General features: G+C 43.0%; 1 protein-coding gene across 3 annotated transcripts in view; it reads right to left on the reverse strand.

The window, feature by feature from the left end:
• DNAAF9 (dynein axonemal assembly factor 9) overlaps nt 1–23,454 on the reverse strand; it is a 142,521-nt gene that overhangs the window by 21,072 nt on the left and 97,995 nt on the right. For all 3 annotated transcript variants that reach the window (XR_008661222.1, XM_055300540.1, XM_055300531.1), the window contains exons 27-29: nt 23,076–23,234; nt 17,044–17,169; nt 4,010–4,047 (exon numbers count right to left, since the gene is read on the reverse strand). Coding sequence is in view for 2 of the 3 variants with exons in the window: in XM_055300540.1 (XP_055156515.1) it covers nt 4,010–4,047; nt 17,044–17,169; nt 23,076–23,234 (323 nt within the window). In the remaining variant the exon portion in view is untranslated. The remainder of the gene's footprint in view (nt 1–4,009; nt 4,048–17,043; nt 17,170–23,075; nt 23,235–23,454) is intronic.

A 23,454-nucleotide genomic window follows, 5' to 3' on the forward strand; every position in this document is an offset into this window, starting at 1 on the left:
ATGAGCCTCTTCCACACAAAACCTCTATTCCCAATGTCTCCACATATGACCTAGTTGTGGTAACAGCACAGACTTAGGAATTCAAATGGAGAATATGTCAGCATTTTGTTTATTCTGTTTTAATATATATATATATATATATATATATATATATTTTTTTTTTTTTTTTGTGATAGTCACAGAGAGAGAGAGAGGCAGAGACACAGGCAGAGGGAGAAGCAGGCTCCATGCACCGGGAGCCTGATGTGGGATCCGATCCCGGGTCTCCAGGATTGCGCCCTGGGCCAAAGGCAGGCACCAAACCACTGCGCCACCCAGGGATCCCTGTTTTAAAATTTTAAAGGGATCCCTGGGTGGCGCAGCGTTTTAGCGCCTGCCTTTGGCCCAGGGCACGATCCTGGAGACCCGGGATCGAATCCCATGTCGGGCTCCTGGTGCATGGAGCCTGCTTCTCCCTCTGCCTGTGTCTCTGCCTCTCTCTCTCTCTCTCTCACTGTGTGCTATCATAAATAAATAAAAATTAAAAAAAAATAAAATATTTTAAAAATTTCTGTTCGGAAGCTTTAACATTAAGATGTACTATCCTTCAGCCAGTGTCAGAGAAGGATCCTAATGAAGGTGACACTGGTTGTGCCTGTGCACTCAGTCCCATTTAGAAATGTCACTCTGGAGGCTGTAGGGGAAGCACCGAGGGTGAGCCTGCTGAGCCTAATGCTAGACCTCCATGTCCTATGGCTGCACCAAGGCCTAACTGGGGCCTCTGGAAACAGAGTAAGGCAAGGTCAGGAGGGCAGACCCAGAATGTGGCACAGTGGGGAAGCAAAACAGGGTTCTAGAAGACTCAGCACATTCCAGAGGTGGCAGACACAAGAGCCAGAGTCCTGCAAGAGACCCAGGAGACTGCCAGGAGTAGAAGACAAGAATGGTTGTGATGGATCTTGCAGCAAGGAATCAGTAAAAGTTGAGTGAAGACTTTTAAAGGCCCTAGGACTCTTGTTTAGTATCTTCTTGGGCAAAAAAACCTGGAAAATCAGATTTGTGCAAATGTGGCAACTTAAGTGGCATGCACCAGGGTCACAAGCACAAAACTGTCCTGTACATTAAAAACGCTGGGGTCACGGGATCCCTGGGTGGTGCAGTGGTTTGGCGCCTGCCTTTGGCCCAGGGCGCGATCCTGGAGACCCGGGATCGAATCCCACGTCGGGCTCCCGGTGCATGGAGCCTGCTTCTCCCTCTGCCTGTGTCTCTGCCTCTCTCTCTCTCTGTGTGTGTGACTATCATAAATAAATAAAAATTTAAAAAAAATTAAAAAAAAATAAAAAGGCTGGGGTCTGGATTTCTGATGGATACCTTGCCCAAAGTCCTGTCTGCCTCATCAGTATCATGTAGATAAACCCTGTGGGGTTGGGATTCTAGGTCAGGAATTAGATACAGAAAAGGGGCTTTGCTTTATAGGGAAACAAGCAAAAGGATTATCCTCAGCATTCCTTAGGCCAGCTATGCAAACTACCACCTGCCAAAAGGAAATGCCATCTGCGAGGCAGGTACAGCAGTTATCTGGAGCACAGGGTGAAGAGGCCACCGGGGACAGTTTCATCTTGCTTGGGCCAGGAGCTTCCTTCTGCTCTGTATCAAAGAATGGATACCTATATTTGGCCAAGGTCTTACCAGTCTGGGCTGTGAGTGAGCGGGCAGCCTGGCCTGCCCATTCCCTAGAGTGGAGAAACACCTGAGGTCTGACTGTCCTAGTATGGGCTAAAGGCTTCTAGAAGAAGCCCAGGAGAAAGCAGTTTGTTTATTACCTATAGATACTTCTAAAAGCAAGACATGGTAGTAAAATGTCTTCACTCTTCTTTCAAATCAGCATTATACTGAGTCTTATTTGCTGGTTAAGCGCTGAGATTATTTCCTAATCCTTGGATTTCTGTAACACACATCATCTTGGGGCTGCAAAATAGTCCTTTTCTCATTGTAAAAAAATCCTTTGTTGTAAAAGCAATGAATCAGGGAGCATGACTCATGAACAGGAGCAAAGGGAGGCAATATGTTCCCTCAGGACATGAAGTGTTTGTCTACTGGTAGCAGATCCCACCGCCAAGCTAGCCACCAAATCTCTGAGGATAAAAGAAATACTTGCCTTTTATTTCTTCCCTCCTTGGACAGCCCATGCCCATGGTAAGCCAGGTCAGACTAGTTCATAGGGTCCTTTGGGCCCAGACGCAAAGGTAAGATAATTACTAAGACACTGTCACTCTGCAAGTGATTTGGAGTTCAAAAAAACAGCTTCTATTGCCTCAAGGTCATCTACCCACATCTGATCATATCCCTGTCTTTACACATGCACAGAATCTGACACAGTTGCTTTTAAACACTGAGTAAATAGTGTTAATGAAATTTGTCTACCAAATGCCAGAGAGAATCCAGTCTGTCTTGGCCTAAAAGGGCTTTCCTCCTATAACACTGGCCTAGGTTCATAGACAATGAAGACAGAGCACCTCCCCAAGGCTCTCTGCCAGGGCAGTCTGACCATCTGTGCTTTGTGTGCAAAAAAACAAAGGGGCACTGAGGAAGAAAGTGCCAAGAAGCCAAGGTGCATTAGGGTGGAAATAATCATGTGATGGACAGGGGATGACTAATGGCCCATACCCTTAGCTTTGACCATGACGTGCAAACATACAACCAAGGACCAGACAGTGATCCTTGGTTATCCCATCCGTCTATGCTTTTGCCTATGCTTTCTATCTCAAGGACAGGTACCACCAACCTTCCCAAACTTCCAACCTCAAGACTTAAAGCAGTTCATCATACTAGATACCTCTTTCTTCCAGTCATGCCCCATATCTAGTCTATCATCAGTTCCTAATCCCCCAACCTCCAAAAAATCTCCTTCCTCTACCTGGAGTGGATACTTTGGGTAGACCCAGCCACCTCCGTTCCACTCTGCTTCTGGGGTACACTGCCTGGAAAGCAACAAGGACCTCTAAAAGTTGGACTTGAGACTCCCTGGCAGAGCAGTCCAACACATACATTTCTCCCTCCAGTGACCCGGCTCCCGTCCTGTGCAGCACCCAGCTCAGCTGTTTCCCAAGACAATAGCTCTGGTATGCTCAGTTGTCTCTGCTCCCTGTGGACTGGCAATGGGATCAGGAGGGTAAAACTGTGCTGGGGACACCACGTTATTTTCTTCTGTCTGATTTCTTCTTGCTGGGCTGGCTCAGGAAGCTCAGACCCCAGGTCTTCTGACAACAATGAACATTTTATCATCAGTACAGGAAATTCAGAATTTATTCTGGGTCTCTAGGCACCATAGTTAATATGACTAAAAAGTGCTGCTGGCAGGGTTGCCAGATGGGAGGACAATACAAGGTTGAATATAACCTACAGGATGGGTGGATTTTTCTAAACACTACCAAGGAGGTGTGGAAAATTCCAGTGTGTGTAGGAGGGGATTAAGGGAGAAGGTCCTATTGGACCACACTATGCACTCATGGGACAGGAGAGGTGTATCAAGATCTTGTTGATTTAGAAGCTAGGAATATCTAATACCTTTTCTGTCCGTTGATATTAGTTGGAAGGCCAGGGCAGACTTAAGCCCAGCTCAGGGCTTATCATCTTAAGAGACAAACTCAGGAATAAGTCTGCCTATCAAATATGATAAAAGAAAAAGATGTCAAAGTTTTTCCTGGACCAATTTTGTTTGTTTTAGATTTTAGAATGAGAGGAAGGAATGTGAAGAAAACTCTGTTGCATCTAAACAGAATCTGAGGGGCACCTGGGTGGCTTACTTGATTAAGCATCTGCCTTTGGTTCAGGTCGTGATCCCAGGATTCTGGGACTGAGCCCCACATTGGGCTCCCTGCTCAGTGATGAGTCTGCTTCTCCCTCCCTCCCCCTCCTCCTGTGCACTCTCCCTCTGTCTCTCTCCTTCTCAAGTAAATAAATAAAATCTTAAAAATAACAACAGAATTTGAAAGGCATGCAAAAGCAGGAAATAAAACATATTGCTTACCTTGTGAACACTGGTCAAGACATTTAGGAAAGAGAAATCTGGAGGGGGGAAAAAGAGAAATATTTAAAAACTATTAATGTCAGAATTGTTATTTATTATTTCCCACAAAAATGTGAATATCCAAGCTGAATTATTCAATAAGTCAGGGCATATGGTAGGCAGGACTAAGTATAATAGCTAAGCAGTCTAAGCACTTTGCCCAAGGCCTCACACAAAGCTAAGTGGGAGGGCTTATATAGGGACGCAGGTCTGTTTAGCACCAGAGAACTCTTATGGTTTTTGTCCCTATAAATGAGATGCTTGCTGAAGTCACACTTCTGAACTACTGCTCCTCTAGGTGCAGGTAGTAATGATGTTCAAAACACCAGGGGGGGGGATCCCTGGGTGGCGCAGCTGTTTGGCGCCTGCCTTTGGCCCAGGGCGCGATCCTGGAGACCTGGGATCGAATCCCACATCGGGCTCCCGGTGCATGGAGCCTGCTTCTCCCTCTGCCTGTGTCTCTGCCTCTCTCTCTCTCGCTCTGTATCTCTCATGAGTAAATAAAATAAAAAAATCTTAAAAAAAAAAAAAAAGAAAAAAAATGTATAAAAAAAAAAAACAAAAAACACCAGGGGGGAATTTCTCTCCCACAAACTCCTTGGTGTTGGCAAGTTTTATTTTCTGAAAATACCATTTGGAACCAAATTTGGTGGATAAGTGAGCTGGACGAATACCACCTTGGACTGTTGATGTAGTGCTCTTGCTTGACTTCCTCATGGTTTCTGAGGAATTCCAAGAAGGAACTCCCATATGCTCTGAGCAAGATCAAGAGCCCTGAAACAGGGAAAAGACAACCATCCAACACTGGAGTCTCCCAAGAACAGAACTCACTGACTTCACTGCACTTAGTCTGAATGACCTGACACAAAGCAAATATATTCTTAGAAAGTGTCTGTCCCCATCAGTGTCTGTGACTTTTACAGTACATGCCCTTAACGGCCCTTCTCAGCACCCTGCTTGTTTCCTCACAGCAGCCCGCAGCAATTCACATGACACACTTCTTAGACAAGACAAGCAAAGTTCTCCCTCAAGGCATCTTATCCAATCACAGGCTGGATGTTCAGGCTTTCAACCTCTGACGACTGCAAAGAAAATATTTAGAACACATGGAATTGCATATATATGGAACACATGGAACACATATATATGACTCTCTAAAACTGGAATGCAATTTCTCTTATCTTGGCATCTTTGGAATCTCTGTCGTTCAAATTCACGCTGGCTTTCTTTCTGAATCCAACCAGAAGTTATCATTGCTTCTTCTTAATTCTTTTTTTTTTTTTAAGATTTTATTTATTCATGAGAGAGAGAGAGAAAGACAGACAGAGAAACACAGGCAGAGGGAGAAGCAGGCTCCACGCAGGGAGCCTGATGTAGGACTTAATCCCAGGACCCCAGGATCATGCCCTGAGCTGAAGGCTGTGCTAAACCGCTGAGCCACCCAGGCTGCTCACTTCTTTATAATTCTTATAAAATTGCATTAAATCTTTTTTTTTTAATTTTTATTTATTTATGATAGTCAGAGAGAGAGAGAGAGAGAGAGAGAGAGGCAGAGACACAGGCAGAGGGAGAAGCAGGCTCTATGCACCGGGAGCCTGACGTTGGACTCGATCCCGGGTCCCCAGGATCGTGCCCTGGGCCAAAGGCAGGCGCCAAACCGCTGTGCCACCCAGGGATCCCCTAAAATTGCATTAAATCTTTTACTATGACACTTCTTATTCTATATCATGATTGGGTACATGGCATTGGTGTGACATTTGGAAAATTATTTGACTTTTCTAAGCATCAGCTCCCTCACAGTAAAACGTGGTAATGATGTCTACTTTAAAAGGGTATTTTGAAGATTAAGAGGGGTAAAGTATCACAGTGCAAGACAAACAGTATAAAGTGAATGCTGCCTCTCGGCTTTCCTTCTCTACCTATCACCCTCCCTACTAAGCTGTAGTATTTTTTTTTTTAAAAAGTGGTAGTTTTGAAGATGCCTGGCATAGGACTCTTAAACAGAGCAGACAAGTTCTGTGACAATAAACGCTAAAATAATGTATATACAATTATGTTCATGTTATTGGCGAGCTCTTCCTCTAAGTAACAGAAAAAAATGTGGTCATAAATCTCACAGAATATGTTATCCTGCTGGGGCACCTGCGTGGCTCAGTGGCTGAGCATCTGCCTTTGGTTCAGGTCATGATCCCGAAGTCCTGGGATGGAGTCCTGCATTGGGCTCCCTGCAAGGAGCCTGCTTCTCCCTCTCTCTATGTCTCTGCCTCTCTCTCTCTGTCTTTCATGAATAAATAAAATCTGGAAAAAAAAAAAAAAGCTATCCCGCATTTTGTAGTGTGCCAACCAACTACCTGGTTTATACAAAGTTCTAGTAAATACTGATCCAATCTAACCCAAAACATGGGCCCCATAATTCCTACATGCATATCCTCAAAACTGTAAATACTACATGAGCAGAGATCTGAGATGATTTGTTCCTTGCTGCGCCCTCAATGATTAGAATGGTCCCTGGCACACAGCAGACACAATAGATAGATACTCACGGAATGAAATCCAGTAGAATAAAGATACCAGGCAAATCTCACATAGACCCATCCTGAATCTAAACTGAGCCTATCCTTGAATTAAAGAAGACACACTAATCCCCACCTCACAGAATGGAAAAAGAAGCCCTACTACACTCTGTCCTACCTGTTTTTTTTAACCACGATCTAGAAGCACTAGTGTCAATTTTATTTTTGCTAAGGCAGCCATTTAGCAAAAAATAAAAAAATAATAAAAATAAATTGAAGAGTTTTAAAAACTTGATTCTCAAAAAACTTTTATTATAAAAGCAATATACAATCCTAGTCAGGGCAATTAGACAAGAAAAACAAATAAAAGGCATCTAGTTGAAAAGAAAAAAAGTAAAGCTATCTCTGTTTACTCATGACACACTTTTGTATATAGAAAATCCTAGAGAGTACATATAAAACACAAACAGAACTAATCAATGTGTTCAGCCAAGGCTGTAGGATGTAAGATCAATATACAAAAAATCAGGGATGCCTGGGTGGCTCAGCGGTTGAGTGTCTGCCTTCAGCCAGGGCCTGATCTCAGGATCCCAGGATCGAGTCCCACATCAGGCTCCCTCCAAGGAGCTTGCTTTTCCCTCTGGCTATGTCTCTGCCTCTCTCTGTGTGTATCTCTCGTGAATAAATAAATAAAATCTTAAAAAATAAAAAAGTCAACTGCATGTCCATACACTAGCAACCAACAATCCAAAAATGGTATTTGGAAACAGTTCCATTTATAACAACATACAAAGAACAAAATACTTAGGAATAAATTAAACAAAGGAAGCATAAAATTTGTACACTGAAAACTATAAAACATTGCTAAAAGGAACTCAAGACCTAAATAAATGGAAAGACAGAGCCAGGTTCATGGATTGTTAAGACTTTAATATTTATAAGATGGCGGGCAGCCCCGGTGGTGCAGCGGTTTAGCGCCGCCTGCAGCCCAGGGTGTGATCCTGGAGACCCGGGATCGCCATGTTAGGCTCCCTGCATGGAGCCTGCTTCTCCCTCTCCCTCTCCCTCTGCCTGTGTCTGTGCCTCTCTTTTGCTCTCTCTGAATAAATAAATAAATCTTTTAAAAAAATTTATAAGATGGCAGTATTTCTCAAACAGATGTATACATTCATATCTTGAATTTGTTTTTAAAGATTTTTTTAAAGATTTTATTTACTTATTCATGAGAGACACAGAGAGAGAGAGAGAGACAGAGACACAGGCAGAGGGAGAAGCAGGCTCCCTGTGAGGAGCCCGATTAGGGACTCGATCCCAGGACTCCAGGATCATGACCTGAGCCGAAGGCCGACACTCAACCACTGAGCCACCCAGGCATCCCAAAGATTTTTTTAAATTTATTTATAGACAGAGAGGACATAGAGGCAGAGACACAGGCAGAAGGAGAAGCAGGCTCCACACACAGGGAGCCTGATGTGGGACTCAAACCTAGGACCCCAGGATCATGCCCTGAGCCAAAGGCAGCCGCTCAACCGCTGAGCCACCTAGGCGTCCCCATATCTTGAATTTGAATCTCATTGTCTTTTCTTATAGAAACTGACAAGCTGATCCTTAAATTTACATGGAAATTCAAGGAACTCAGAATAGTCAAAACAACCTTTTTTTTTTTTTTTAAAGATTTTGTTTATTCATGAGAGACACAGAGGGAGAGAGAGGCAGAGACCTAGGTAGAGGGAGAAGCAGGCTCCTTGCTGGAGCCTGATGTGGGACTTGATCTCAGGACCCTGGGATCATGACTTGAACTGAAGGCAGATGCTCAACCACTGAGCCACCCAGGCGCTCCTAGTCAAAACAATCTTGCAAAAGAACAGACCTGATAGATTCTCACTTTTCAATTTTCCAATTTATTACAAAGCTACAATAATCAAAACAATGAGGCACTAGCAGGACAGACAGGTCTGTCAGTGGAATATAACTGAGAGACCAAAAAATAAGCCTTCGCATTTACAGTCAACTGGTTTTTGACAAAAATGCCAAGACAATTCAGTGGGGAAAGAAGTCTTTCCAACAAATGGTGTGAGGACAACTGGATATCAACAACTGAAATAATGAAGCTGGGCACACTACGTGTAAAAATTAACTCAAGATGGAACACAGGTCTAAATATAAGAGCTAAAACTCTAAAATGCTTAGAAGAAAACATTGGGATAAATCTTTGTGACTTTTAAAAAATTATTTATTTATTTATTCATGACAGACATAGAGAGAGAGGCAGAAACACAGGTGGAGGGAGGCAGAAGCAGGCTCCTCGCAGGGAACCCTACGTGGGACTCAATCCCGGGACTCCAGAATCACGCCCTGAGCCAAAGGCAGATGCTCAACTGCTGAGCCACCCAGGCGTCCCATTCTTTGTGACTTTGGATTAGGCAGTACTTTCTTAGATATAATACCATAAGCACAAACAATGAAAGAAAAAAATAAATTCGACTTCATTAAAATTGACAACTTTTGTGATATAGAGGATACTATCTAGAAAATAAAACGATAACCATGGGAGAGAATTTTTGCAAACCAAATATCTGATAAAGGACTTGGATTCAGAATATAGGAAGCACTTTTGCAACTCAAAAAAAGACAACTCAGGGGCACATGGCGAGCTCAGTTGGTAGAGCATGTGATACTTGACCTTGGGGTTGTAAATTCAAGCCTCATGGTAGGTATAGAGATTACTTAAAAAAAAAGAAAAAGAAAAAAAAGAGACAACCCAATTTAAAAATGGGCAAAGGATTTAATAGACTTTTTTTTTTTTAAGATTTTATTTATTTATTCATGAGAGACACAGAGAGACAGAGAGGCAGAGACACAGGCAGAGGGAGAAGCAGGCTCCATGCAGGGAGCCTGATGTGGGACTCGATCCTGGGTCTCCAGAATCACGTCCTGGGCTGAAGGCGGCACTAAACCACTGAGCCACCCAGGAATCCCCTTAATAGACTTTTCTATCAAAAAACCACATAAAAATGGCTGATAAGCAAATGAAAAGATGCTTAATATCATTAGTATTACAGAAATGAAAAGCAAAACTGCAAGGATATACTACTCTACACAAAACAGACAGAAAACAAAAAGTATTGGTGAGGATGTGGAGAAACTTGGAATCCTCATGCACTGCAGTGAAAAAACAACTGGTATAGTGGCTTTGGATAACAGCAGTTCCTCAAAGTTAAAAGTACAGTTACCACATGACCCAGCAATTCTACTTCTAGGTACCCAAGAGAATAGAAAACATGACCATATGAAAACTTGTACACAAATATTTCTAGCAGCATTATTATTTTTTTTCTAGCAGCATTATTTATAATAGCCCCAAAATGTCCATCAACTGATGAGTGAATAAATAAGATGTGGTAGGGCAGCGCGGGTGGCTCAGCGGTTTAGCGCTGCCTTTGGCCCAGGGCCTGATCCTGGAGGCCCGGGATCGAGTCCCACATTGGGTTCCCTGCATGGAGCCTGCTTCTCCCTGACTATGTCTCTGCCTCTCCCTCTCTCTCTCTCTCTCTGTGTCTCATGAATAAATAAAATCTTAAAAATGAAAGAAAAAAAATAGGATATGGTATATCCCAACAATGGAATATTATTTGGCCATTAAAAGGAATGAAGTTACTCACATGCTAAAACATGTATGCACCCTGAAAACATTTTGCTAAGTGAAAAAAGCCAGACACAAAACATTGCATGTTACATGATTACATTTGTATGAAATGTCCAGAATAAGCAAATTCACAGAAAATAGACTAATAATAGCTGCCAGGGGTTGGGAGGAAGAAGAAATGGGGAGTGACTGAATTGTATACTTTTTTTTTAAGATAGAGACAGAGCACGAGCAGGGTTGGGGGGAGGTACAGTGGGAGAGAGAGAATCTTAAGCAAGCTCCACGCTCAAGGCAGAGATCAACGTGGGGCTCACCACAGGGCTTGATCTCAAGACCCTGAGTTATGACCTGAGCTAAAATCAAGAGTCAGATGCTTAACCAACTGAGCCCCTGAATTATATACTTTAAAGGGTAAATTTTATGGTATGTGAGTTATATTTCAATAAAGTTATTTTAAAAAGCAAAATACATACTACGAAATATTAAATGGTTTACTCATTATCCAGAACCTGCCTCCATGAAAGTGGCCATTTCCCAGAAGGAACCACTAACAGTTTTGTATGTATCCTCTTAGATTGTTCCTTTGTGCATACAAATAAACATTAAAAAAATACGTATTATTTTGACAATTTACTTTTCTCACTTCACAAAATATTGTGGACATTGTTATGCATTAGTACATAAAAATCTATTTGATTTTAAAATTTTATTTATTTTTTTTAAAATTTTTATTTATTTATTTATTCATGAGAGCGAGAGAGAGAGGGAGAGAGAAAGAGGCGCAGACACAGGCAGAGGGAGAAGCAGGCTCCATGTAGGGAGCCCGATGTGGGACTCGATCCCAGGACTCCAGGATCATGCCCTGGGCTGAAAGCAGGCGCTAAACTGCTGAGCCACCCAGGGATCCCCTCTACTTGATTTTTTTAATGCCTGCATAGTATTCCATTATATGACTATCCCCAAATTTAACCAATTTGTTACTAATGAGCATTTGGATTATCTCCAGTTCTGTGACATAATAGTATTTTTTTTAAAGATTTTATTTATTTATTTTAGAGCGAGTGTGAGTGGGAGGAGGAGCAGAGGGAAAGGGACAAGCAGATTCTATGCTGAGCGCAGAACCTAATGCAGAGCTAGATCTCAACTCTGAGATCATGGGGATCCCTGGGTGGCGCAACGGTTTGGCGCCTGCCTTTGGCCCAGGGCGCGATCCTGGAGACCTGGGATCGAGTCCCACGTCGGGCTCCCGGTGCATGGAGCCTGCTTCTCCCTCTGCCTGTGTCTCTGCCTCTCTCTCTCTCTCTCTCTCTCTGTGACTATCATAAATAAATAAAAAAACAAAAAACAACAACCAAAAAAAAAACTCTGAGATCATGACCTGAGTTGAAATCAAGAGTTGCACATTCAATTAAGACACCCAGACACCCCTAAACAGTGGGATTTTTTTAGTAAAGATTTTTATTTTTTAAGTAATCTCTACACCCAACGTGGGCTTGAACTCACAACCCCAAGATCAAGAGTCACATGCTCTATCAACTGAGCCAGCCAGGCGCTCTGATACTATAAACGGTGCTGTTTTGAATATTGCAGAGCACATCTGTCATGTTTCAGCCTGGTCAGTATTTCTAAACAACTTTCCTAGGCTTGAACTTAGGAAGTCCATCTCTTTTGTAAACAACACAAAACTACTTTTCCAGCCTTTCTTGCAGTGTAGTGTAAGCACATAACCTATGTTCCACTAACCAGATTATTACAAGACTCCCAACGGCAGTGAGCAAGGTGATTAAGAGGATGAATAAGCAGACCCCATTTTCTCATGAAGGAAGTGGCTGGATATCCCCCTTACCAGGGCAGCCCTAAGAGGTTTGAACATTGCTCCCTGGCTGCCTAGCCAATATAGCCTGGCTGTCCTGGAGACTCTGTAAGCTATAATGTCCTTTGGTAAATCCCTTTCCATTAAAACATACTGGAGTAGGCTCTACTGTTGGGAATTAAGAATTCCATCTGAAACAAACTCCCCTACACACACACACACACACACACACATTTTTGAACATTTGTATAAATATAATTATCCAAAATTCCAGCAATGGAATGGTCAACTTTGTCTTCAAATAGATTATATCATTTTATATTTCTATCAACACTGTATGCATGTAACTATTTTCCTACACTGTTGCTATGTAATAACCCCAAAACTAAAGTGGCTTCAAATAATGACAATGTATTTGTTCCTCATGATTCTGTGGATTAAATGGGCAGTTGTTTTGGCTTGGACAGCTCAGCTGGGGTTGATGGTCTAAGATGGTCTCACGCATAACCAACTGGGGCCTCGGCTCAGATGGGAGGAATGGATGGCTAGGCCTATTTCTCCACATGATCTCTCACCCTCTATCAGCCTAGCCCAGGCTTCTTTACATGGTGGTCTCAGCTCTTAGAGGCAAGAGAAGGCAAACCCAAATGTGTAAATGCTTTTTAAGCCTTTGCTTATTTCTTGCTTTTTGATGTCCCACTGTTCAAAGCAACTCATATGCCCAAGCCCAAATTCAAAGTATAAAAAGTAGATTAAACTCTTCAACTCTTCGGAGAATCCCTGGGTGGCTCAGCGGTTTAGTGCCTGCCTTCAGCCCAGGGCGTGATCCTGGAGTCCTGCGATCGAGTCCCACATCAGGCTCCCTGCATGGAGCCTGCTTCTCCCCCTGCCTGTGTCTCTGCCTCTCTCAATCTGTGGCTCTCATGAATAAATAAATTAAAAAATCTTTTTTAAGATTTTATTTATTTATTCATAGAGACAGAGAGAGAGAGAGAGAGAGAGAGAGAGAGAGGCTCCATGCAGGGAGCCTGACGCGGAACTCGATCCACGGTCTCCAGGATCACGCCCTACACTGCAGGCGGCGCTAAACCGCTGCGCCACCGGGGCTGCCCTAAATTAAAAATCTTAAAAAAAGAAAAACAAAACTCTTCAACTCTTGATGGAAGGGGATGTTTCTGCTGTGGCCATACTTTATTTTTTTATTTTTTATTTTTTTAAAGATTTTATTATTCATAGAGACAGAGGGAGAGGGGGCAGAGACACAGGCAGAGGGAGAAGCAGGCTCCATACAGGAAGCCTGACATGGGACTCGATCCCAGGTCTCCAGGATCACACCCGGCTACAGGCGGCGCCTGTGGCCATACTTTAAATTTCCACAGATGGCCATGTAAAAAAAAAAAAATTTATGGTTAATACTGGCCATGGGTGCCACAGTTCTCTTATTCTACTTCATATGACTCTCTTGCACATGGAATATAACAGCCCCATGGACAGGGACTAATCATTAGTTTTCCAACAGGTCATTAGTAAGCTACTACCATAAATTATTTTCTGGAAGGAGTTCAAAGGTAAATTTGGAAATTTCTCATTAATTTCTAAAAAATGAGCAAATCAGTAACTCTTACTGACTCAATACTTTTGGTCTCCACTATGAAAAAAAACAAGGAAATTAGTATACTCATATTCTTAACACCCATACTTATATTTTTATATCCCATGACCCTAATTTATACATGATATAGCCTTATTTCTATACTTAGATTATATGCTCATCTTCAGTCCTTTTACATATTTCTCATTTATTTCTTCATTTGAATTCTCTTAAGGACCCTTATTCCTCATATGTTGGCACACTCATTATTCAACATTTCATAAACATTAAACAGAAATGGGTATCTGCATCACAAAAGCGAAGTCTATATTTTATAGTCCCTCTCTTTTGTCTAATGATCTTCATTTTTTTGCTGATTTTTCCTCTTCATTTTGTTATTTTCTCAAGCTTGAGGCGCTCTGACACAGACTTAAGTTTTTGCAGTGTCTATTCTACTTCTCACTGCTTTGAGATTTTCATTGCCATAGTAGTTTTTTTTTTTTAAGATTTTCTTTCTTTATTCATGAGAGACCCACACAGAGAGAGGTAGAGACATAGGTAGAGGGAGAAGTGGGCTCCTGATGTGGGTGGGACTCAATCCTAGGACCTCAAGATCATGCCCTGAGGTGAAGGCAGATGCTCAACCACTGAGCCACCCAGGTGTTCTACTATCTTTGTTTTCTTTCTAGGGCTCTAGCAGTGCATTTTCCACCTGCTTCTGCTAGCTAAACTCTTCTGTCCCCCCAATCATTTCATTTTATTCAGGTATAACTTGCATATCATAAAATTTACTCATTTTAATGTGTATATTTCAATGGTTTATAAAAAGTAAATTTACAGAATTGTGCAACTATCATCACAATTCAATTTTAGAACATTACATCACCCCAAGAAGATCCCATTTCCCCATACCTTTTATATCTCTTCTTTGAGCTCTTCCCACCTACCCTGTTAACTCCTCTTCTCCTTAATTTTTTTATTATTTTATATTTTTAAAATTTTTATTTATTTACTCATGAGAGACAAAGATAGAGAGGAAGAGACACAGGCAGAGGGAGAAGCAGACTCCCTGTGGGCAGCCTGATGTGGGACTCAATCCCAGGATCCTGGGATCATAACCTGAGTCAAAGGCAGAAGCTCAACCACTGAGCCACCCAAGTGTCCCTATTTTTTTTTATTAACCTCCATCTGTTGTTTGCTTATTACTATCTTTTCCTACCTTTTAAAAATGTTAGTATCTAGTTACACATTAAACATCTTTCTGTTTTAATTCGTCTTTATTTTTTTTTAGAAGATTCTATTTTTAAGTAATCTCTACACCTAATGTGAGGCTTGAATTCATAACCGTGAGATCAAGAGGTGCATGCTCCTCTGACTGAGTCAATCATGTGCCCTTTAGTTCATCTTTAAATAAAAACTTGGAAAGAAATATGACTGGTAGAAAGAGTGGCATATAACAGTCAATATGGCAGTTCAAAGTATAGTGCTGATGCTCAACATTCACTACAATAACCTATCCTAAGACAGAAGGAAAATAGACCACCTTGGCTTTTTTTTTTTTTTTAAGATTTTATTTATTTATTCATGAGAGACAGAGAGAGAGAGAGAGGCAGAGATACAGGCAGAGGGAGAAGTAGGCTCCCTACAGGGATCCCGATGTGGGACTCGATCACCAAACTGGGATCACACCCTGAGCCAAAGGCAGATGCTCAACTGCTGAGCCATCCAGGCATCCCACCACCTTGGCTTTTTTATGGGAGAGCAGAACCTAAGTCACAGCTAAAGAGAAGAGAAATGGTGAAGATGTTTCTTGAAATCAGTCTAGGAGGTAAGAGAAATGACCTCTAGTGTAATTTATATGAGAAATCTAAAGATATCACCTTGGGACTCAAATAGAAAGGGAGCTCTTTCAGAGGAAGGTTGAAGAGTAGATCAATCAGTTCCTAGGAGATACCAGTAATATGGACTAGCCAGAAAGACCACATGATTACAGACCTTGGATATATTCCACTGGGCTAAAGGGATAGGAAGTCAAATAGCTCTGTGAAGGGACAATGTAGTGCTTGAACCTCTCTCCAGTGAGGAGTGCTCTGATGATGAAAAAGATATTTCTAGACACCACTGGGGCAGTGTAAACTGTGAAACCCACTCAAAAAGCAATTTTTCATATGCGACTAAAGTTATAAAACTATCATATTAATTAGTATCTCTTTGAAGAACCTTTCCTAAGGAAATTATCTGAAATTTATATGGATAAAGATGTTCCTACAGCATTATTTATAATAGCGAAAAGTTGGAGACAACCTATGTGCCTAACAGCAGGGAAACTGTTAAGCATGTACATCCACACATATAATTACATAATTAATCAAAATGCAATTACCACAGTGATACTAGAACATACATATATGTTAAGTTACTGAATATGTTTATGTTAATCTAAGAAGGAAGATATAAAATTATATGTATACAACTGTAAAAAAATGCGGAGAAAAAAGGCAAGGAATTCACAAAAATGATAATAGCTATGCTGAGTTAGATTATGGGTATATTATTGCCCATTTTTCTTTTCTTTTTTTTTTTTAAGATTTATTTATTTATTTGAGAGAGAGAGCACATGCATGTGAGTGTGGTAAGGAGCAAAGGGAGAGAATCTTTCAAGCAGACACCTCACTGAGTGCAGAGCCCAATACAGGGCTGGATCTCATTACTCTGAGATCATGACCTGAGCTGAAACCAAGAGGCAGATGCTCACCTATTAGCAGTGAGAATGAATGTCATTAACTGATGTAAGACAACTTTAAGATGGCTTAACCATAGGGGTATCTGGATGGCTCAGTCAGCTGAACAGCCAACTCTTGATCTCATGGGTTGTGGGATCAAGCCCTGTGTGGGCTCCCCCCTCAGCAGAAAGTCATCTTAAGATTCTCTCCCTCAACAACAAAAAAAAGATTCTCTCTCTCCCCCTCTCCCTCTGCCCTTCCATCTGCTCATGCTCTCTCTTTCTCTCTCTCAAATAAATAAATCTGAAAAAAAAAAAAAAAAAAAAAAGCTTCACCATAGGAAAAATTATCTCTGAGATACTCTGAGTACCATGGGAAACAAAGCATACCCCCTGTAGTAAAGAGGGAAAGAAAAGGTGGTCATGAACATTCTTTCTTTCTGGGAGAAGTTCTTTCAAGTCCCACTGCCTAGATGGACAACTTTTCAGTGCACAAAGAAAAGTGGTGAGAGGCTTTGGTCTATAGGTGTCTTCTGAGAACCTAGCACTAATCAAACAACTGAGTATTCATTGTACATAGGTAGACTAACACGTTCCAAAACACAAACACACATAAAAATGTGTCTCCTTCCGGTGGGTGGAAGAAAATCACTTTCTGTACACTTAAACCCACCACATCCTGTGGGCTGTAGAGGATCCAAAGTTTGTACCTGTGTTCCATGTAGCAGCTCAGGGGCTCCACGCACACTGTGATGGCACCAATGATGAAGGAGGACTTGACGATGGAGTCTGGATGGGTCTGCAGGGCCTGGACGACATCAATGACATCTGTGTAGCTGGGAGGAAAAAGAAAAAGATTGGTTTATTGACTGTGACTGCAGAATGCTGAGGGGCTAATTGGGCAAGCATGGAAGGAAAACTACAAGGAGGAGCCTGTGACTGGGTTCCTTGGGGTCAACCACTTAATGATTTAGAGCCCTTCCCTGCATTCCCTGCATTCTACAATGTTCTTGCATTCTCAAACTTCATTAGCACTCCTAACTCTGCAAGAATTAAGTGGAAAATCCCCCACCACTTCCAGGAATAAAGAGAAGCCTGTAGATGACCCTGGTGCTCTAAGGATGGGACGTAGTGTCCTTAGGCCTGTTTTCCAATCAATTTAGGAGCTCCTCTGTTGGCTTATTTCCTTTAATATCTTTTTCTCTCTTTCTACCTCATAGAACATGCAGACAAGAGAAAAATGGGGACCATGATACACTCCTGTAGGTCGGCAGACACATGTCAAACCCCACCTGCATTTTTTTTTTTTAAGATTTTATTTATTTATTCACCAGAGACACATAGAGGCAGAGACATAGGCAGAGGAAGAAGCAGGCTCCCCGAGGGGAGTCTGATGCGGGACTCAATCCCAGGACCCTGGGATCACGACCTGAGCCAAAGGCAGATGCTCAACACTCAGGCATCCAGGTGCCCCACTCCACCTGCATTTGTATTTCCTGCCTGGAACTTCCTCCGAATTCCAGACTTCCAGAGCCAATTTAATATTTTTAGTTAGGGGACGCTTGGATGGCTCAGTGGTTGAGCGTCTGCCTTCGGCTCAGGGCATGATCCTGGTTCTGGGATGGAGTCCCACATTGGGTTCCCCACAGGGAGCCTGCTTCTCCCTCTGCCTATATCTCTGATTCTCTCTCTGTGTCTCATGAATAAATAAAATCTTAAAAAGAAATTTTTTTTTCTTAGAACTTAACATGTTCATGATACAATTTCCCCATGCCTATTCCTCCCAATGCCTTGTCCTTCTCAGCAGAGGGGACTCATTCTTTCAGCTGCTAGATCAAAAACTTTGGAGTCATCACTGACTTAATTTTTTCTCAATTTTCAAAATATAACTAGAATGAGATTGCTGCTCAGATTCTCCACTACTGGATCCAAACGGTTATCATTTCTTGTACAGATCACCCCACAGCCTCCTCACTGGCCTCATTGGCTTCTGTTCCTGCCCCTGCCCAACCTGTTTTTAACAGAGAAGCCAGAGAGATTGTGCTAATCCCACTGTGCTAAGCCACTGAGTGAGTGGCTTCGGTCCCACTCAGCATCAAAGCTTTTAAAGCCCCCACAGCTGTCCATGATCTGATTCCCAAATCGCAAGGAGTTTCTCCTCCTACTATTCCTTCCCTTACCTGAATCTACCCACTGTGACCTCCTGGCTCTTCCCTGAACATACCAGGCATACTTCCTCCCTCGAACTCTCTGTCCCCTCTCCTATGATGCTCTTTTCCTCAAATGTCTGCCAGGCTTGCTCCCTTGCTTCCTTCAGGTCTCTGCTCAAATGGCATCTAATGAGAGAGGTATCCTTTGACTTCCTATAGCCTATGTGATATAGCAACCCTCCTTCTGCACAACCTGCTCCCACTCCAATCCTTCGCTATAGCACTGAACATCAGCTACATACACTGTATTTTCTCATTCATGTGTTCATAGTCTGTCTCTGCAGTAATAATGTAAAGTGGTTGTTGAATGGTATTATCTGTGGTGCCTGAGCAGGACAGATGAATGAACTGGATGTTCAATCCTGGATAGACCCATGGCCACTCCAAGAAGGGGCCTCCACTCTTTCCCTTGTAGAGCACATTTTCCCAACTGATCTAGCCTATCACTAAAAAGGTCTGTTCCTATGGACGGAAGGCAAATCTAAAGGCAGCCTTGCTGATCATATGGGCCTGGGTCCTACCCTGGGCCCTTGGGAAGCTAGTGGTGGTGGCTTGGGGGATAGGTATAGCCTGCCTGAACCATTTCCTGAGTTCCTATAAATAACTCATCTGCAAAATGGTACTTGGCTTTCCCCCAGACTACAATATTCACATCCCAACCCCCAGGTCTGCCCCAGTCCTGATCAACTAGCAGTGCTTCAATCAAGAATAGGGTGTGCCTACTTCAAGAGCACCCCCATGAGGGCCCAGCAGCCAGAGAGCTGTTATTATTATTTTTTAAGATTTTATTTATTTATTCATGATAGACATGGGGGGGGGGAGAGGCAGAGGCACAGGCAGAGGGAGAAGCAGGCTCCATGCCGGGAGCCCATCGCGGGACTCGATCCCGGGACTCCAGGAACGCACCCTGGGCCAAAGGCAGGTGCTAAACTGCTGGGCCACCCAGGGAGCTGTTAGAATGAGCTCTCTGCTCCCTGGTTTCTCTCCTTGCCTAGGCATGGTGTGTATCGCAACATGGGGTTCCTTTTCTCGGTTGTGCAGTGTCTCATTGGGCCTGGATTCAGTAGAGCCCCTGCACTGCTTACACTGCCAGGCTTTATGCACAGTTGTTAGGCAGGACTGAATGATGTCTATACTGCCCCAAACTCTTTGTGGTCATGTTACCAGATTTAACTATCCTGGTTAAGTGCCCCAGCTTTGCTCCTAAGCATGAGCTTTCCTCCTCTTCTAAAAATAAATTTTGGAAGCTTCTCATTTTCTATGTTTGGTATGAGCCTAGAGACTCATTTCTTAGGGAAGAAAAGAACTGAAAGATTTACCAGTCCTGCAGATTTTGGTCATTTTAATACCACGGGTTATTCTTTAGAGAGAGTGGCTAGAAAATTCCTGGGTTTTCAGAGCATTCTATTTAATGGAAAAGAGAAAATAGGCCCCCAAGTCTTTGGTGAGACCAGCTATGTAGGTGATGCACCTAGGCACTGCAACCAGGAACTGCTGTGGCAAGAGAAGAGGCTCTCGGGGTCATTCACTATACTTGCTAAGAGAGGGAGGCTGCTAGGCCCTTTCTCCCTCCCTAGCCCTTGCCCTATAATCATCCTGGCCCGGGCCTCCAAACAGGAGGAAACAGCCCTCACTATAGAAGGAAGCACACTGCTCCAGCTACCAGAGCTTGTACTTGATCACTTGTGTCTGAACTGTCTCAAATGCATGATGAAGGCAAAAAAACCTGGCTTTTCATGTTTGCCTCTTTCTTGTCATTTCTCTCTTTATTAAAAATAAAAGCAAAACAAAAACCAAAACAAAACCCCAGCAGGACTTTAACTTTCTTTTTAAACAACAGATATCCTATTCAGGTGTCCTTTGGCCTCTGTTTTATGTTTGCAACCTAAGCCTAAAATTTGGGCATGTGTTTTAGATTAATTCAATTTTTGTTTTGAGAGAGACTTTGTTTTTAAATGTTTTAAATAATTTAAAGAATGATTTTACAACATTCTGGAGTATAAAGAAATACAATCCCTTAAATTCCTTAAAGTTAATTTTTAAAAATTCAGATTTCTTCAGGTTTTTTTTTTTTGTGTGTGTGTGCATGCCTGCACATACATTCTAGACAATTTTGTTACCTGTATAGGTTCCTATATCCACATCTACTACCACAGTCAAGACACTGAACAGTTCAAACACCACTAGGATCCCTTGTGCTGCTTTTATAACCATGCCTCCTGCCTCCCATTCCCATCCCTAACTCTGGGCAACCACCAATATGTCCTCTATTTCTAAAATTTTATCATTTCAAAATAGATTAATTTTAAAAACAACAACTCCACTGGATGTTAAAGCTCAACTGCTACAGCTACAGAAAGCCAAACAGAACCAGGACACTCTGGGGGCAAAAGAAAACTCTGCCCTCTATACCATAGCATTCCCCCAAGAATCCTATAAATGAAGATAAAAGTCACATTTAGGAAATACAGTTCTTAACTGGAGAAGCCTCTGGAGTCTCCCTTCACCGGCAACCTGTGAATACTGGGCTTAAAGGTCCAGCCCCGGGATCCCTGGGTGGCGCAGCGGTTTGGCGCCTGCCTTTGGCCCGGGGCGTGATCCTGGGGACCCGGGATCGAGTCCCACGTCGGGCTCCCGGTGCATGGAGCCTGCTTCTCCCTCTGCCTGTGTCTCTGCCTCTCTGTCTCTCTCTGTGTGTCTATCATGAATAAATAAATAAAATCTTAAAAAAAAAAAAAAAAAAAAAAAAGGTCCAGCCCCAAAGAGATGCAAAAAGGAGGTTGCCACGAGCTCCCTGCTGAGCCTCAAGAGAATGGGCCCAGCCTGTAAAAGGAGTCTTAGCGAGAGCCATAGCATTTAGCTGATATTTCCACTTGAGTCTTTCAGGAAGTCTAAGGTCCCCTAGCATCCTGGAACTGCAACTGGGCAAGGCTGGGTCTGAGTACAAGATGGGGCTAGCCACACATTGTCACTGCAATCTAGAGCAGCCAAGGCATCTGACACTTGCAGATGAGTATTGTCAGAGACAAGGAGTCAATGATGCTCTCTCAAGTGACAGAAGATGGCGATGCCCTCAACTATACAATGTCAAACTGCTGAATTTGATTCTAGGTCCACATCCCTAATGACTCAACTCTAGCAGGGGCCGATCCATTCCTTTGACCATTAGAAGCAGTGGAAAACGAGAAGAAAACAAGTGGTTTTGGGGCGCCTGGGTGGCTCAGTCAGTTGAACATTTGACTCTTGATTTCAGCCCAGGTCTTGATCTCAGGGTTGTGAGTTCAAGCCCCGTGTTGGGCTCTAAGCTGGGCATGGAGCCTACTTTAAAAATGACAATACATACACAAGTGGCTTCAAGCCTTGACTCTTGCTCTGTGGCTTCCATGACCTTGGACCATAAGCAGGACAAAAGATCTGAGAAAGGAAGCCCAAGGACTGAAAGAGAGAAATGATGGCCTGGTGGGTACACAGTCCTGCCCACCTGTGGCCTCAGGACCATCAGCCTGGCTTTTCTCCACTTCTCACCATCCACCCAGGAGACTCAATAGGGCTTTGGATCTGGGCCTACTCTTTACTGGAAACAATTAGCCAATTGCAAATAGTAATTCTAAGCACAAAAAACACAGCATAGCATAAAAGCACTTTGTGAGAACTGCCAAAAGCTTTAGTATTACTAGCCATTGTGAAGACCATAGCCTGTGTTTCCTGACCTGGCATGTTCTCCTCTGGGCCTGGTAAGTGGTGGGCCTGCACAGGGCTCCTCCCTGGAAGGCCTTAGAATAGATCAAGGTAAGCTCCTTGCAGTCAGGGTCCCTAAAGTAGTAGTACTCACTCTGTCAAACCTGTCCTCACAGGGAGGCCCCCCCCCCGCCCAGCTGGACTATTTATGCTCCCCACTGATGGTCCCAAGAAACCTTTCTGGACCAGCCATCCTGGGGATGGTGGGGCTCAAGACTGCAGAGTGGGGGCTGTCTCTGCAACTCCACATGAGGAAGTACTAAAACAGATGGCAAAGGAAGAGGCTTAGGGTTTACTGTTGTTATGAGAATTATCAAAAAATCTTGCCCTGAAAATCTCTTCTCTAGTTCTCTACCTTCTGGGGATACCATAATACTGAAACCAAATTTAATTTTAATTTAATTTAATTTTTTAGAGGAGAGGGAAGGTTGAGAGAGAGGGAGAGAGAGAATCTTAAGCAAGCTCCATGCCCAGCGTGGAGCCTGATGTGGAGCTTGATCTCATAGCCCTGAAATCATGACCTGAGATAAAATCAAGAGTTAGATACTTAACTGACTGAGCCACCCAGATGCCCTGAAACCAAACTTAAAACTTCTGTGCAAGCTATAGCAGTCACTCTGGGCCACAAGACAGTAACCAGAGTCTTTACTTGTTTAAGGTCTTTCTCGGTGGTGCAGACTCTGATCATGAACATGTAGAGGTTGGTCTATGCCCCAGGCTAGCTGTGTACAAATAACAGTAATGGCAAGATCATCATCACACCCCATTGTCCGCAGAAGACTTTTAGTACTCACCCTTGTAATATCACCAGCAGTCGGGTCTTCTTGCGGATGTAGGCTGACTGGCGGGCAGAGCGGTTCTGCTGGGCCTCCAGGACACTGGCAAGGTATCTCTGAAAGTGGGCAGCATGAAAACATTCGGAGCTGTCCATGATTTGGCGGTATACCATCCACCTGGAAATGGCAAGTATAATCTCAGTGTGGGGGCCACCTGATGGCCTGGCCCCACAGGCTCAGCCAGTGGATACAAATGTGACCAGAAGTCCTAAAGACATTCTGCCCAGTAAACCTGCACAGGAGAAAGCAATCCTAGCACCACAGAAAAAGGTGGAGAGCACTGGCTGGGGAGCTCCATTATCTTGAAACCACTATCACTGGAACTTTTGATAGGAAA

The sequence above is a fragment of the Nyctereutes procyonoides genome, unplaced genomic scaffold (assembly GCF_905146905.1).
Source record: "Nyctereutes procyonoides isolate TBG_1078 unplaced genomic scaffold, NYPRO_anot_genome, whole genome shotgun sequence".
NCBI lineage: Eukaryota > Metazoa > Chordata > Mammalia > Carnivora > Canidae > Nyctereutes > Nyctereutes procyonoides.